At 39.2% G+C, this 16,921-nt stretch overlaps 1 protein-coding gene across 1 annotated transcript in view; it reads right to left on the bottom strand.

The window, feature by feature from the left end:
* Positions 1-9,168: 9,168 nt before the first annotated feature.
* The window catches only part of SNTB1 (syntrophin beta 1), a 340,635-nt gene continuing 332,882 nt past the window's right edge, over positions 9,169-16,921 (bottom strand). The window contains exon 7 of the mRNA XM_001381027.5: positions 9,169-15,476. Within this exon, the coding sequence (XP_001381064.1) occupies positions 15,384-15,476 (93 nt within the window). The 3' untranslated portion in view covers positions 9,169-15,383. The remainder of the gene's footprint in view (positions 15,477-16,921) is intronic.

Below are 16,921 nucleotides of genomic sequence, written 5' to 3'. Positions count from 1 at the left end.
CATGCCACTCCAGACATGCTGAACAAGCTCCTCTCTCCTCCAACACCAGGCAGCAAGTCCCACACGGCAGGAAAGAAGTGCTAGTCACAAGACCCAACTGCCACTCCCAGTTGGCCCCTTCCCCCACAAACTGTCAGTCTAATTTCCTTTCCACACTGCAGAGATGTGAAGGCATATGATGATGCTCAATACTTCCAGCTGTGGGGAAGGGAGGGAGTGACAAGTGGGTAGGACGCTGCCATCACTACTGGGAGACATGTCTTGTGTTCCCTAGACAAAAAAGGGGCTAGGAGGTGCGAGTTGGGAAAAAGGGGTTGTTTTACACATGTCAAGTTTAAAATACATAATGTCCAACTGGTGGATGTCCCACCATGGCCCTCTCTGGGAAACTAAACTATTCAGCTCTGGGACTCTACCCTGAGCTGGCTGCAGACTATTCATTACTCAGTCATGTCTGACTCTTCATGACCCCATGGACCATCACTTTTCATGGGATATTCTTGGCAAGGACACTGGGGTGGTTTGTCATTTCCTTCTGCAGTGAATCCCCTTCTCAGGCTACCACGCTTTCCCATGGTCACACAGCCAGGAAGTCTGAGGCTGGAATTGAACTTGGGTCTTCCAGATCCAGTGTTTGAACCTTAGCTGCATCTATTCGATGTATATTCCACATCTAGTCCACTCCAACTTCAATCACTTCTCCTTCAGGTCAGTATGACCACCATAAAGGCCATGACTGCCTCTCAGCTCCAATTATCCATCACCCTGATGACTGCAAGCCAAACTCCCTCCCCTGGCCTCCATTATGTGCTCTCTCCAGCCATTAAAATGTAAACTCTTTAAAGGCAAGGACCTTTTTGTTTTGATGTTCCCTCTACCTAGTGCATGGTGGATACTTAAATTTTGCCTTTTCATCCATTTAAAGTTTCTTCAGTATGGAGAATTTATTAGCACATAGACATAAATATGGAGATAGTGATAGCGTTTGCTGGTTGGCTCCTTTACACTTGTGACGAATGATGGGATCCCTGCCCCACCATTATTTTTTTAATAGAGGAAGAAGATTGAAATTGCAACTCAAACTAAGGGAAATAAGAGCTAGATGTTCCTATTGCTATTTTTGTTACAGAATTTAGGAGATGGAAGGGCTTTGGCATCCAGTTAGTCCAAGTTATACCTGAAAGGAATCCCCTCACTACTATAGTACTGTACCTGAGAAGTGGCAGAGATGGGGAGAGCAGCTGGGAGGTCAACTCAACATTGAATCTGAAAAAGTTGAACATTAAATTCTGTCTGACCTTGAAGAAAAAGTTGGGGGTGGGAAGTGGGAAAAGGTTTCGACTATACATAGCACTGGAAGAGTGGAGAACCTGAGGCTCCCACTCTGGGGGGAAGATGCCATGTTTGGAAGAGTATCTTGGTACTGGCTTCCCCATCCCCTTTGACTTGAGGGTCTCATCATGGAACTAAAAAGTCTTTCCTTTCCCTGGCTTCAGGGGCTCAAATCAAGCTCAGGAGATGGATGCATGGATTGTAGATTTATTGCCTATGTATAGTTTGGGCACAAATGAGTTAAAATTCTGTCTGCACATTCCTTTTTAATTTGACAAAATTCCATCTTATCAGATTTAGACAATAGTAAAAGCCAAAAATATTTCCCACATATGGTCAGAAATGCCAACTAGAATATAATAACTGTATTAGAGGACATGTTTCAGTGATGTTGTTCTTAAAAATCTTCATTACTAGGGGCAGAGACAATGTAAAAAGTGTTCTGGGACAAGGATTTCCACCTTTAGAAAACATTGTTTCTAGTCCCTCCTCTCATCCTTCCAAGGCAGAAGAATGCTAAAAACCTTGGGGTTAATTGACTTGCCTAGGGTCACATAGCTAGGAAGTATCTGAGGTCAAATTTGAACCCAGGACTTTCCATGTCCAGGCCTGGTTCTCTATCCACTGAGCCACTTAACTGCTCACTGGGCCCTGCTCTCTTAAAGAGGCTGCCCACATATTTCACTTGTTGATGGGTGACTAGTGTGAGCAACAGAAATATGACTCTGTTCTTAAGCTGAGCCTGGGGTCCTAGCTAACCCAGTCAAAATGCTGCTTTGTTCTTATCCACCTACTGTTCAATCCATGCCCAAAATGACTTTATTAGGAACTTAATTCTCAGAGGCGTGATTAATTAAAGTATTATGGCGAGTGAATAATAAGGTTGCGGATTTGGGGGGGTAAATAGAATGTTTTGGTGAACTTTTTTCATTTTCTCAAAAAATATTTAAGATAGTCTTTTACTGCCTTAGTAGAGATAGTAAAGGTAAAACTTTTTTAGATAATTAAGGTTGTTATTGTACCTCTTAGTCATCAACATAGACATGAATTATCATACAGAGAAATATAGATGGCATATATGTTGAAGATATAAGACAGACTGAATTTGTATTTATTCTAAGGGAAACCCTAAAAATGTGTTTGAGGAAAGCACACTGAATTTGGAATTTCCAGATCTTGGTTCAAATCCCACTTTGTGTGATGTTGGACAAGTTAATTATTCTGAGCCTCGGTTTTCTCATTTGTAAAATAAAGTGTTAGACAAGTTAACTTCCAAGGTCTCTTCTAGCTCAAAATCTCTGATCCCTATTTTATTTCCTATCTGACCTTGGATAAGCCAACCTAGGTCTCAGTTTCCTTATCTATAAAATGAAATGTTGGACAAATGGACCTTTAAAGTATCTTCCATCTCTAAATCTATGCTCTACTTTATTTCCTATGTGATTGTGGACAAGTCACTTAACCAATCTATACCTTAGTCTTCCCATTTCTAAGATGAAGGAATTGAACTTGATTTTCTAAGTTTATTTCTAAATCTAAATGCTAAGTGGAGAGCCGAATTAAAAAAAAAAAATCAGTTTAATGGAAGGTTCCAGTCCTTGGCCTTGGTCTTAGTTCACAGGTTACATGGCAGTTCTCTTGCTCACTAAGTCAAGACCAGCAGCCACTCCTGTCTTTAGAAATCCTAACTCTGAAGCCCTCTCCCAAAGCCCATGTCCAGGCCTCGCTCCATAAAGAGTTGGCTCCTTCGAGGGGGAATCCTGAACTTTCATAGTGTCACTCACAGACTGGACTTGGAGGGTAAGACCAGAGGGATCTTAGTCCTTTAACCTCCTGTTTTAGCAACTCTAAGGAAACCTAAGCCCAGGGAAAGGAAGGGACTTGTCCAAGGTCCTGCAGAGGGGAACCTAGGGGAATGCTACATGATCATTTCCTAGTCCAGGATTTCCTAGAAAGGAACAGGGAACTGTTAATCAGAGAGAAGCACAAGAGGGAAGATCTGGAAACCAAAATAAAAGTGGTGGTGGTGGGGCACTAATCTTTCACTCTTTTTGAAGTGATATCCGGCTCTCTGTGGATGGGAGAAGACTAAGAAGGGGACAAAGGAGAACAAGGGGAGGAGAATGTACTTACAGACCCCCCCCACACACACCCTTTTCATAGCTCTATTTCTGTCCTGCAAGAAGAAGCGGCAGTTCAGGTGAGGGGAGGCCAATTTATCCTCAACACTCCCTCCTAATTAAGCCCAGGTACTAGAAAGGGATATTTGAAAAGCTGAGGTCGGCAGCTGTCTTCATTAAATTGTCTCGGTATTGACTCTCTTTATTGGAGGAAGTTCATTTGGAGAGGGTTAAAAATAAAACCAATTTAATCCTAATTAACAAATGTGCAGGCCTCTATCTTGCTTTAAAAGGGTGGAGATAGGGGAGAAAGTTGTTGTATCCCTGTTAATTACTCTGCAGGGCTAACCTTTCCTGGCTGACCCTGTCCCAGGGAAAGCTTTTAGCTAGAGATTGATGAGGGCTGTTGAGATCCAGGAAGTCATTTGCTTATACATAGACTTGTAAATGAGTCTAAACATTGTAGCCAGTCTGCTTATAATGACTTGGGCTGTTTTCCTTAAAGAGATCTTTTAGGACACAGGTGTGCCCCTCTCTCAGCAAACTCAGTGGAAGACATCGCCATAGGATGTTGGACAGAAGAGACAATTGGGGACTGAAGAGATACATTAAAAGAGGCTTGTTTGCAAAAAGCACCCACTCCAGGCTGCCTCTGAATAATAATTCTCCAAGGTCATTTGGGAAATTAAACTAACAAAAATTCAATTTGTTCGTAATTTTTTGTGAAATTGTCTTTTGTGTAAATTGAGGCAGCATCTTGCCTTTTTGGTGTGGAGGAAGAAACAAGATAGTGGAAGGGTCAAAGGAGGCAGAAGACCTGGCTTTGGGTCTTGGCACCACCATTTATCAGCTGTTTGACCTTAGTGGGTCCTTCTGTGGAAATTCCTCCTTCTGTTAAAACATAAAGATTGGACCAAAAGTAAATAAATAAAAGTGGGATTAGATGTTCTGGTCTGTGTCCAGTTCTGACATTTTGTAATTATGTGGGTGAGTCAAAGTACCAATGAATGCAATACTTATGCCAGTGAATGAATATGTACATGGAGGCAGATTCTGAAGTACCTCTTTAATGTACTCAGTAATGTGGCACCCGCTGTGGCATCCTGGTTAGGTCACTTGACCACTATGGTCTAGCCCTTACCGCTCTTCTGCCTTAGAACCAATACACAGTATGGATGTTGTGTTACTTTAAAAACTCAAGTCCTGCCCAATTCCTTTGGGTGATTTCTAGGACCTGGGTGTTTTTGCACATAGGTGACCATTTTTTACAATTTTAGGGCTGCAGATCATTGTTTTTGACACAGAATTTATTGGTGCTATATCCTGACTCCATTGAGTTTTTGGTGTTGAGACATTCCTTAGTGGGAAGAGTTATTCATTGGATTCTTTGACAATCAGTGTTAAAAATCAATATACTGGGAGGCAACTAGGTGGCTCAGTGAATAGAGAACCAAGAGGTCAGTAGAAGTATGGTGATGAATAGAGATGAATAGAAGAATAGAGATGAGAGGTCTTGGGTTCAAATGTGGCCTCGGACACTTCCCAGCTGGGTGACCGGACAAATCGCTTTAACCACCTAGTCATTACTGCTCTTCTGCCATGGAACCAATATTGAGTATTGATTCTGAGACAGATGGCAAGGGTTTAAATGTTAAAAAATATCAACCTGCTCAAAAGACTGCGGAATTAAAAATACTAATAGCCCAAGTGGTTAATTCATTCTCTTGTGTTTGGAATTGCTGTTTAATTAAATGAAATATTAATAGATTATTAATAGAACACAGTGACAGCTTGTCTGTGACTGCTTTGTAACAGTGCCTGATTTTTACAAGGACTGATAGGAACTTCCACAGAGCATTTGACACTGTGGTACAGGGGAGTCACCACTGAAGTCAGTGGACCAGGGTTCACATCCTCCCTCTGATGCTTCCTATCTTTGTGACCTAGAACGCGTTATATATTCTCCCAGAGCCCCAGTTTGCTCTTCTGGACAGAGTGGTTGGACTAGATGGATTATGAGGTCTCTTTCATCTCTAAATCTAGGATCCTCCGAGCATGCCTGAGTATATTCCTTTCCTCTCGTTACTGGGAAAGAAACGAGGATTTGAAAGTCTTCTTTGTACGTAAAAGTCCAAACCTAAGAATTCCATGAATCCGTTGGAGCTAGCCATATCCTTTGGTTGTCAGGAATTTTTTTCTTACTGCCTGGAAGAGATGGTCCATCTGAAGAGGTTTTGTGGTGCAGAACCTTTTTTGTCATATGGAGACTTGGGGCTGTGTTAGTTTTGTTTTTTATGTTTTCATTTATTTATTTTGGAGGAAGACCTGTATTGTTACTTGCTCTAATGGGTCTTGCAAAACCAAGAGGAGGAATCACTTCCCTCTGATTTCCCTCCAACCTTCCAGAAAGTTCAGGCTAGTTCGCAGCACGGGAAATATGAAAAGGAAAATCCAGGAAAATTCAGAGTAAAAAAAATCAGAGCAATAGACTTTGTACAAGTCCCTTCGGACCTTGGGAAGTCTATCTACAGTCTACCCTCTGGTGGCCACAAGTTGGCATTGCAGTTTTCTGATATCTCCAAGCCTTGAATTGAATGTGAATTCTTATTCAATTCATTTTATAGGTTTTTTCTTGAAATTAAATAGCCCATAACAAATTATTTCCAGGTCTCTACCCTTCCCTTTGGGTGTTTGGGGAAAATGGGGGATGAAAGTAGGAGAATGGGAAGGTTAGAGATGAAATCAGGAAGGGACCTCTTTAAAGTCAACAAAATGATTTTATTTAGAGTTCAAAAGCCCCAGAGTCCACCCTGGTGCACAATTTATGCAGAAGCATGCAAATTTTATGCAAACAACGCAGGCATGTTTCTTAGATTTAAAAGTCAGCCACACAAACCAGCTTTGTATCATTTATTCACAATATTCCTGTCCCATCCTTTGGCATGCCAGCCATGACGAGAGATCTCAGCCCTTCCTCTTTCCTTCCAATTGTGGTGGGCCTGGCCAAAGCAGAACCCCGTGAGCCTCAAAGGGGTGTGTGTATGGGGGGGTGGGGGGGAAGAGCTGCCCACACTCTTGGGCTGAGTCATTTCCCCCTCAATATGTCTAGGAAAGAAGCTCTAGAGATGGAGAGTCACAACTCTGCCATCTTGTCAATGGGACAGAAGTTGTTGGGCAGGCAGTGGTTGCATAAGCAGGAAAAGACTTACAGAATGGGAGCAAATGATGTTTTTTTTGTTAAAACTCCATCTGCAAAGGGGCAGCCAGTGCTTAAAGCCAGCAGCAGGGTAGTTTAGTGGATTGAGAGCCAAGTCCTGGGTTCAAATCTGGCCTCAGATACTTCCTAGCTGTGCGACCCTGGCCAAGTCCTTTAACCCCCATTGACTAGCCCTTACCACTCTTCTGCCTTGGAACCAATAAGCAGTGTTGCTTCTAAGACAGAAGGTCAGGGTTAAAAAAACAATCAGAATTCCATAATGCCAGAGCCCCGAGCAGGCAGAGAAGCTGGGCATTCTCATAGCTGTGGCAGTCTTTAGTATTTTAGTGTTTCTTAGTATTTTATTTAGTATTTTCTCCACATTCCAACAGTGATTACAGTAAAACCTCCCACATTACTTATAATGCGAGTGACAGGGATAGCGAGGCTTAGGGAGAGAAGTAGAATGAATGACATCATGGGGCACACGAGCGGATTTGGTGTCTGAACTTGGGTTTAAATGCAGGCTTTACTATTGAGCAGCTCAATTACGATCGCGGATAGTGAACATCAGCTTTCTTGGCCTCTGTTTCCAACTCTGAAAAATGAACAGATTGTGCTCGTTGATCCCAAAGGTCCCTTCTATGTCTAAATCCTCTGCGTGTGTGCGCGCGCATCTGTATGTATACATATATACATACGTATATAGATTCATTTGTTATCATTATTAATTACAAACTTATTGTATATATTAATAATAATAAAATGAATTTCTAATTGTGTAGAGAAATATTTCTCTACGCTAGAAATTCATTTTATTATTTTTAAGTAAATACAATAAGCTTGTTATTAATAATGGTAATAAAAGAAGTTATAAATGGGTCATAATCCATCAAATAAGGAAAATTAATGAAAAGATTGCATTTCACAATAGGATTTCATTATTAACATTTCATTATTAACACTTAATGTGCCATAAACCCTGAGGTCGTCTCACATCTCAAAATTCATCACTGACCTACTAGTTGAAGGCACCTGGAACAAATCATTAATTCTTGAGTCCCTGGTTTGAAAAAAACTTTGGACTTGAACCCCATTCCTTGTAGGTAGAACATTAAAAAATTATTTTACTTACTGAGAAATTTGTGTACACCTGATGTGGGAAGAAATCCAGATGTACAATAAGAGCCTTGCATAGGAAGCCTGAAATGAAGTCGTGACTGCAGAGTTCGGTTTCTTCTTCTGTAAAATGTGAGATCGAACGAGATGATCTTTAACCTCCCTTCTGACTAATAAAATGTTTTGAGTGTCCCAGGGATGAGATGCCCCCAAAGCCAATTCAGTGGGATTTGAAGCAATGAGTGAAGATCAGAACAAAAATTTTACAACAGACTTGGGCCTTGGAGGGGAAATCTAGGATGATCCAAAGTATTATGAGCTATAAAGAAAGCTCTGGGCCAAATAAAGCTTCCTTTCACATATTCTGAGGTCCTGAGCTGGCCCAGACCTGAAGACCCTTGGGATATGGCAGAGGCAGAGGGGAAGAGCTGGGCTTGGGGGGATACAACTGACCTCCCCTACCCCATCTTCTCTCCATCTTTGGCCACTGGGCTGAGAACCTCACTGCTCTCGGAGCCTGTGATTAGCTCCCTGTCTTCCTTCCATTTTGCATTTCCCTCATCATTTTGGTTGTTTCCATGTCTGAGAATGAGTTGCTCTTTATTTTTCCTATGTGAGAAGCTTTTGAGTTCTTCTGCTCTGGAAAGGTGTCTTGTGTGTCCAGGGATAAATGACAAAGAATAAAGGGGCAAATTAGTTGCTCCTGCTGCTTTCCTATTAAAATGATACAAAATGGATTGCACGCCCACCTTGTAACATGACTTAATCACTTTAACAAGCTGTACAGGTGTACTTCCTAAGGGAAATCAAATTTCGTTTGATTTGAAGCACCCCAGGTGACCTGATAATTGATTTTGGGGTCCATGTTCAAAGAGTTCTATTGTTTAGAGTATTATGAAGTAAGCTTTAGAAATGAAAACGATTTGCCTGAAATGAAATTCTATTTGTTATGAACAAGGCAATGTTTCATTTACCATCACAAGACCAGTTTGCATATTAAGTGCCCCTGAATACTTTATCCACCAACACAGAAAATGCTTTTGTTTAGCGAACAGCAATCTGGGGTGCAATGTTGACACTCAGCTTTTATTTGACCCTTTGTGTGAGATACTCATTCTTTGTCATCTCAAACCATATAAACACTTTCAAAATACAAACTATGAAGGGAACAACCATGAAAGAATTCCTCACATAGTTTAAAAATTTATAAATACTTAGAATAAAGAATCCCTCTGAGATTCTTTATCCTTTAAAAAATGAGGTCTCTTACAGTTTTATTTTTTTCATAAAATTGTGAATGTTTATGGAGGGCAGTGGAAAGGCATATGGTGGGTGGGTGTAGGCTGCAATGCTTGATGAACGGGGATTTATGAGGGAAAAGCAGAGAAAAGGATTCCATCAGTCAATCAGTGATCATTTATTAAGCACCTACTATGTGCTAGGCACTTTGCCCTGGGGATACAAAAAGAAGCCAAAGGCAATCCTTGCCCTCAAGGAGCTCACAATCTAACTGGGAATGTGTGAGTAAAAAGAGATCTATCATAAAGGAAAACTCAATGGATGGTTTGAATGCTCTATTGGTATTTTCAGGATGTCCTGAGAAGGCAAGAAAGGCATCCGCCATGTTGGATGCATCCCTGCATACAGCTTATAGGGGAACATGGACAAAGAGGCACGTAGGATGAGCAGCAGGGATGAATGGCAATCTGCATGGTTGGATGGACTACCCACTAGGATGAGATCAGAGATCCATTTGAATATAGAAGATAAAGAAACCCCTTTAAATAAAATGACTACTACTGATCTTGTTATAAGATTGATTTGGGCTAAAAGGATGTATTGGGGGTGGTGGTTGCTTTCGAAAATCTTCTACTCCATCTCCTTCCAGGTTTTTCATTTCCAAATCTGTCCACTTAAGTGACCAGGATGGGGGACTATTTAGGAACCATCACACAAAGCTACAAGTGGGTTTTTCCTCCTCCTTTCTTGGAAAGAATGGTTCAAGGATCTTTGTGGATTTGGCTGGGAGAAGATGACAACTACAGGGGAAATGATAACTATCTCCATGTATAAAAGAGCTGTCATTTGGAAAAGAGATTTATGCAAACCTTTCAAATAATCTAAACCTAGAAATACTACTATTTCCAATCTCTGCTCTTTTAATCCCAAAAATTAAGTTCTTATTCTAGGGAAAAGAATCGAGACTTTCTCCTTAATTTGTGTAGTTCAGGGAGCATAACTAGAAGCAATTGGCTAGGAAGAAGAGAATGCCCTGTAAGACAGGATTGGCTTCAGTATAAAGATGAATTGAAAATTCAGTGTGATATAAAGGAGACAGCTTTCCTCATCCTACTCATGACCTAGAGCAAGTTGCTTACACCCTCCTCAGTGGCCCAAACAAGTATAAATTTCAGAAAAGGGGATGCCAATCCTTATTGGTGGAGTAAGTCCTGCACCTCTCTACAGTGATGAAAAATTTAAAAGAGAATCAGAATAAAGGTTGTTGTCAGAAAACCAAATAAAAATAACCCAAGCTACCTTAAGAGGCAATGAACTCACCATAATTTCAGCAGAGGATAGAAGACCATTTATTAGGGCAGTTGTAGAGGGGAACTTGCATCAGGCAAGAAGTTGTTCTTAAAGGGCTCTTTTAACCCTTACAATTCTAAGACTCCAAGTCAAATCCAATTACAATAAAAATCAGAAAACTTTGACCTAATCACCAAAGGTCAAAATTGGAAGAAGTTTAATGAGTTTTACATCCCAACCTATTCTTGAATAGGGATCCTCTTTATAGCATTCACATGTCACCCAACACCCCAAAACAACCAACTGGCCCCTTCTGTTTTGGGAATTCAATCTCTTGTAACCTAATGTATGTTTCTAGTTTTGTCTATTAACTCCCAGAAGAATCAATTTATTCCCTCTTCCCAATGACAGCCCTATTAATACTTGAAGACAGCTTTCACGTCAATCCTAAACTCTAGTCTGTGGATCACTTGTTTCAAATAATATTTAATCCAATCCAAAAGAGAATTAGGGCAGGCCTTTAGAGTTTGATGTACAGTTTAATTTCTATGACAATAGATGCCATTACAATAAAATGCTGGCAGAAGAAAAATATTTGCCACCTGTCTTAAATTTGACAAAATTTCAGAATCATAAAAAGTTTTCAACATTCTCTTTGTCCTTTGTAATGGGATTGCTCCCATATGATGTTGGGGGAAAGTTGCTGGAGATGGAAATCCCTTGTATTTTCCATTTTATTTCCAATGTCCTCCTGATACCAGCTAATGAATTAGGACAAAAATAAGTATGTAATTTTCTAGCCCATTTAGCCCTTAGCCTTCAGCCTTCTAAAACTTTTGACAGACTTTGTCACATACATTGTGTCCATTGGGTTGATTCTGCATTATGGCTTCACTGCTAGAAATTGGATAATGAGTATTTATTTAGTTCAACTAGACTTTTTAGGCATATATGTTAATGATACTAATCATATAGGCACATTTTTAAAAGTTGTGATACATTCAAAAAGTCATCTTCCTTCCTGTCTGGTCACCTCTAGAAGTTATCATAGTGGACGTTGAGAAACCAAAGAACAGATGGGTCCTACTCAACTTCAGAAGAATTCTTTTAAGGCCATTCTAAATTATTTGAATTGATACGAATTAAGCAGAATAAACAAGCCTCTGACTATACAGAAGCTGGTTTCAGAGCTGTTCTTTGATTTCTCAAAGGAGACTACAGTTCAAAGCCTTCAAGGCTTATCTCCTAAGATCCTTCTGAAGGATTCATCATTTTATTTCATTCCACCTAGTGCCAGTCAGAATTCACCACCATTTGTATTTCAACCTTTCTTCAAGCTTTCCTTTCCCTTAGAGAGGCACAAAATGTTTTTTCACCCACCTAGCCACTGCTGACTACAAATGGGCGAGTCTCCTATGGAGCAGTGGTAATAATACTGAACACTTCTGTCAGCCTTAACCTCCATAACAAAAAACATGGCTTGCAAACACAACTAATCCACTGATTAAAATGGACAGAAGACACTGCTGATTTGGCAAAATGGAACTTGGTTAAGATAATTTGGCAAAAAAAGAAAAAAATTTCAAAAAATATAATAGGGGTTTCATTGGTTGATCAGAATCAGTTCCCCTCCATCTTCCCCACTGATGCCTACCATGACAGGTGGTCTGATGTAATGTATAGAGGGGAAGCCTTGGAATTCAAGTCACTCATCTGAAACATACGACTTATATACAATAGGCATTTTGCTTAAATATCTCAGTATCCCAGACTATCAAACTTTATGTTACAGTCTTACGGCCATGGGTGGATTGAGGGATGATAGATTTAGCACTGGAAAAGACTATTTTTGAAGCCATCTGACCAAATCTCATCATTTTACAGGTAAGGAAACTTAACAGAAATTTAGTGACTTGCCCAAAGTCATACACGGAGTAAGCAGCAGAGGCAGGATTTGAACTCATCTCCTCTGACTTTAAATCCTGCACTTTCCCCATTGTACCATGGTGGGAGTTTCCATATTGGGAATTCTTTAGGAAATCAAAGATGAAATCAATGGTCGAAAACAAACAAACAAACAAAGCTGTAATAAAAAATAAGTGTTTCATTCAAAAAGGAAAAAATATGTATATCTACCTATATGTCTATATAGATATAGGAATCTATATCTATAACTATCCATATCTGTATAGATATAGATTTTTATCTATTATTTTCTATAAATAGAGAGATAGATGGAGATATCTACCTATCTAGATAGGTGTGTTGAGGTACCTGTCTAGATAGGTGGATATTCATTTCTATCAAGATACAGACACATTTCTATCTATACACACATTTACATGTATATATGCATATACATATATACATATATATATATATAAACATATATATCCTTTCTGAATGAAACACATTGGTAACTTTCATGACATACTTTTTTCATTCTGGACCTGTGATTTCATCTGTGTTCAGGCCAGCTCCCAGGTATGTATGTATATCTATCTATCTATCTATCTATCTATCTATCTATCTATCTATCTATCTATCTATCTATCTATCTATCTATCTACCTGTCTGTCTGTCTGTCTGTCTGTCCATCTATCTGTCTATCTATCTATCCATCCATTTATCTATCTATCTATCTATCTATCTATCTATCTATCTATCTATCTATCTGTCTGTCTGTCTGTCTGTCTATCTGTGTCTGTCTGTCTGTCTGTCTGTCTGTCTGTCTGTCTATCTATCTCTGTCTATCTCTGTAGACACGCACTTTATGAGCTGGTCCTTTTTAGCCACTCCATGCCGAACCCACCATGAGAAGCCCTCCAGCTTCTCTGGAGCAATAAATGACCCACACAATTCTCTTAATAAAAGCTAAGTTACTTGCTAGTGACACATTTTAGTTTGCTTCAGAAAAATCCAATAATTTTATTCAAATATATTTCTTCTAAAATATAAATATTTTAATTAAATTTTTATAAATGCAGAGAAGGTAGTTTCATTCGGTTGACCCCACCCACATATGAATCAATCCAAAACCTGGTAAGTGATGAAGAAAGAATATTTGCAATTATCATCATTCGAATTTTTCTATAAATATATAATAGGATTGTTGACATTAATTCTGAGTAAGTCATTCGTTCTTCATGTAGTACTGAGCACCTTGCATTCTGTACTGCGGCGACCTCAGCTCTTGGCACTAGCATGTTTCCTAAGAAGTTATTTACAATGCACAAGTAAAATTCTCTTATAGAACAACATTCCAGTGATTTTCAGATGTGTAAGGAAATAATGCAGTGCAACTTACAAACGTGTCAAGCCTTTCCTACAGTACATAAAGCTCACATTGCACTCCTTAGCTTTATAGATATAAAGATCCACATTTATAAGCACGCTTAAGAAATTCAATCTTTCCTCCCCAACCCCACCCCCATAAGGCTTCGCACATCATTTCATTTCATAACCCTGGCAGCAGAGAGGTTTGAGAGCAGGTGAGCCAATTTCAAATTTTCCTCTTTTAAATTCTTTGCATAGATATCTGCAAAAAACCTGTGATTCTGAAAACTACAGAACTCCAATCCACAAAGCCTGTCTAGACAAGCCACAGGGAGAAGAAACTGATTTAAATGTTGGATGGAGTTGATGTAAACCCCAAAGCTCTGAGATTTTGTTTCAGTGAAATTAGGTTTCAACAGCTTCAATTTGTTCTTGATTATTTGGTGGAACAAAACCAGGCCATTAGCTGTTGTCTCTATAATTCTAAAAGGACTCAAAATACTGGAGAGAATTTAATTTGGGGATAACCAGCAGGACATCCAAATATGCACCCCAGCATACTGTTGCCCACATGGCCTGGAAAGAAGCGTCTTGAGAGGAATGGCACCTTGATTCAATACTTGAAATCGATGTCAACAAATCTGAGCGGAGGATAAAGAATTTACATGGCCTGGTAGGGTTTTTTCTCTCCTCTTATATGTTAAAGTTAGTTCTTAAAAAAAAAAGAAAACAATTGTGACTTATTCTCCAACCTGGAAAGCTAACAATCAATGTCTGCTGCCAGCTTCCTTCTCATTGGTTCTGCTCGCAGGGAACAGAGTTGGTATTCACATTGGAGTCCCAGGATTAATCATCTTTACCCACACACTAAGTAACCTAAGTAGTTTTCAACTCTTACCAATCAGTAGATTGATTTCTATTGAATTATTTATTTATTTATTTTTTGCTGAACATTCATTAACGGAGAACACTTCAGAATCATTCTCTAACTTCAGAAATATAATTCATCAAAAAAGAGTATTATAGCCATCCCATATTTTGGGATGGTGGGAAGAGGTTGAATTTTGAGTCAGGATATGGATTCCCAGCTCTGCTACTTAACTACCTACTCGACCTTGAGGAAGTCACTTTTCCCTTTGTTGGCCTGTTTTGGAATCTGAAAAATGAGGGAGTTGGACTAGATGGTTTCTAAAGTTCTTTCCTTAAGTCAATGAATCTCTGATCTTACGAAAAGACTAGATCCTATGTGAAAAACATAGTTTTTTCCCTCAAAGAAATTAAATGTATTTAGCAGCTGGAAATAGTCTAATTCTAATCCTTCATCATTTGGGGGTTGGAGGGAGAGGGTAATAAATGTCCATTCTTCACCTACTTAGCCCTCGCTCATTATCAATGAAGACATTATGTGAAAATAGATACAACAATGATTCTGAAGTGAACACACAGTAATATGCTAATTTCTATTGTACAGTATATTTTAAATCATTTCAAATCACTGAACTTTTAAAAGCCCCTTTTGTCAGTATTTACAAGCTGTTTCCTGTCCCCAAAAGGACATTTTCCTTGACTAAAGAGACTGGTTCTGAAATCCCAGGTGATGCTTTTCTCTTAATGTAGCTCCTTTGGGTTTGACTAAACTGAAAGCAATGCCTCAGAGAGTCACCAGGAATGGCTAGACCTGACAACCATTGTCCTCTGCTCCCCCTGGGGCACTGCTGGTGGCTGGCTAGCACCTAGCATGGATTGGTGGATCATACTTCCAGTAAGCATGGTGGTTCTGTTTCTTCTGGTGTAAACCATTATCCCTCCATTTATGCCACCAACCCAAGCCTTGTAATCTTAGCCGACAAGAAGGAATGAATGATGAACACGATAGGCTTGGGGCAGGAGTGAAGGTCCAACTGCTGAAATAAAAAGGGAGAGAGAGATAGATTTTAAGTTAATGACTTATATAATAATTGATTCTTCACAAGAAAGGGACCTGAAGAGGAACTAAATGAATTATCTTTCAAAAAAGTATCTTTGTAGATAATTTTTGTTTTTTACATCACTAAGTTTGTGAATGTATTCCAATCCCACCCAATGAACCTTCCCTTGTAACAAAGAATAAAAAAACAGGAAAGCAGATGCAGTTCATTAAAATAAGCCAACATCTGAGATTGATAGTAGAATGCAATATCCCATGGCTATAGCCCCCATCTCTGTAGAGCAGAAAGTATGTTTATATGTCATGTTTTCTCCCTAGCTAGGACATAAACTCCTGGAGGTTAGGAATTGTCTTTTTGCCTTTTTTTGTATCCAGACAATAATACACCATCAAATTAATGTACCAAAAATAATGTACCAGCATTTCAACACTCCCTAGTCAGTGGGCATCTTCTTTGTTTCCAGGTTTTTGATACTATGAAAGGTGCTACTAAGACTAATTTCATGCAACTTTCTTTCTATACCTAGCAATGGAACCTCTAGCTCAGAGTATGAACTTTGTAATCATTAGTGTAGCAAAATTTCAAATTGTTTTCTAGAATGTTTGCACTAAGAATAGTTCTACCAACAATGTATTAGTGTGCCTATTTTCTACAACTCAACCTGATTGGCTATTCCAATGTTTTATCATTTTGGCCAATTTGCTGAGTGTGAAATGAAACCTCAGTTATTTTAAGGTGTATTTCTCTTATTACTATATTTCACGTGGTTGTTAATGATTTGTAATTCTTTTGAGAATAGTTTGCTTATATCCTTTGGCCACTTATTCAGTGGGAGGTTGCACTGGGACATATGTGGGTGCTCAATTTCTATTTTAGGTAAATTATCTTTAAAGGACTTTCATCTTTCATTCACTATTGGGTTCAGAGGTGCCAGGGTTAAATCCCTGCTGTCCAACTTGCTACATAACCTGGGATAAATTACTTCCTTACTCTGGGCCTCAATTTCCTCATCTATATAAAGAGGATATTGAATTAGATGACCTCCAACGTGCCTTCTGGTTCTAAAACCCAAGTTCCTAAGCAATGATTCTTTGAATGTATTCAGTGCTGTGCATCTATCAAAATCCATTTTTATCAATAGGACTTATATAAATTAGAAACCTAAAAAAAAAAAACTACTTCCTGAATGCCCATACTAGCTGCCTTTAACACTATAATCACTTCAATGCCTGAATATATTCATCACTTATTACAGATTATATTTTACTGTCCCTCACACATGCCTGTGCATGCATTATCTCTAATCAGACTATATGTTCTAGGAGGGCAGGTACTGCATCTTCTATGTTTCTGAATGTCCTCTCTCTGCTAGGTACATCAGTATATGTGGTAGGGTAGCTAGGTAGCACAGTGGAAGATAG

The sequence above is a fragment of the Monodelphis domestica genome, chromosome 3 (assembly GCF_027887165.1).
Source record: "Monodelphis domestica isolate mMonDom1 chromosome 3, mMonDom1.pri, whole genome shotgun sequence".
Taxonomy (NCBI): domain Eukaryota; kingdom Metazoa; phylum Chordata; class Mammalia; order Didelphimorphia; family Didelphidae; genus Monodelphis; species Monodelphis domestica.
Note: the sequence above shows the minus strand (reverse complement) of the source record. Positions and strands in the feature narration are given on the sequence as shown.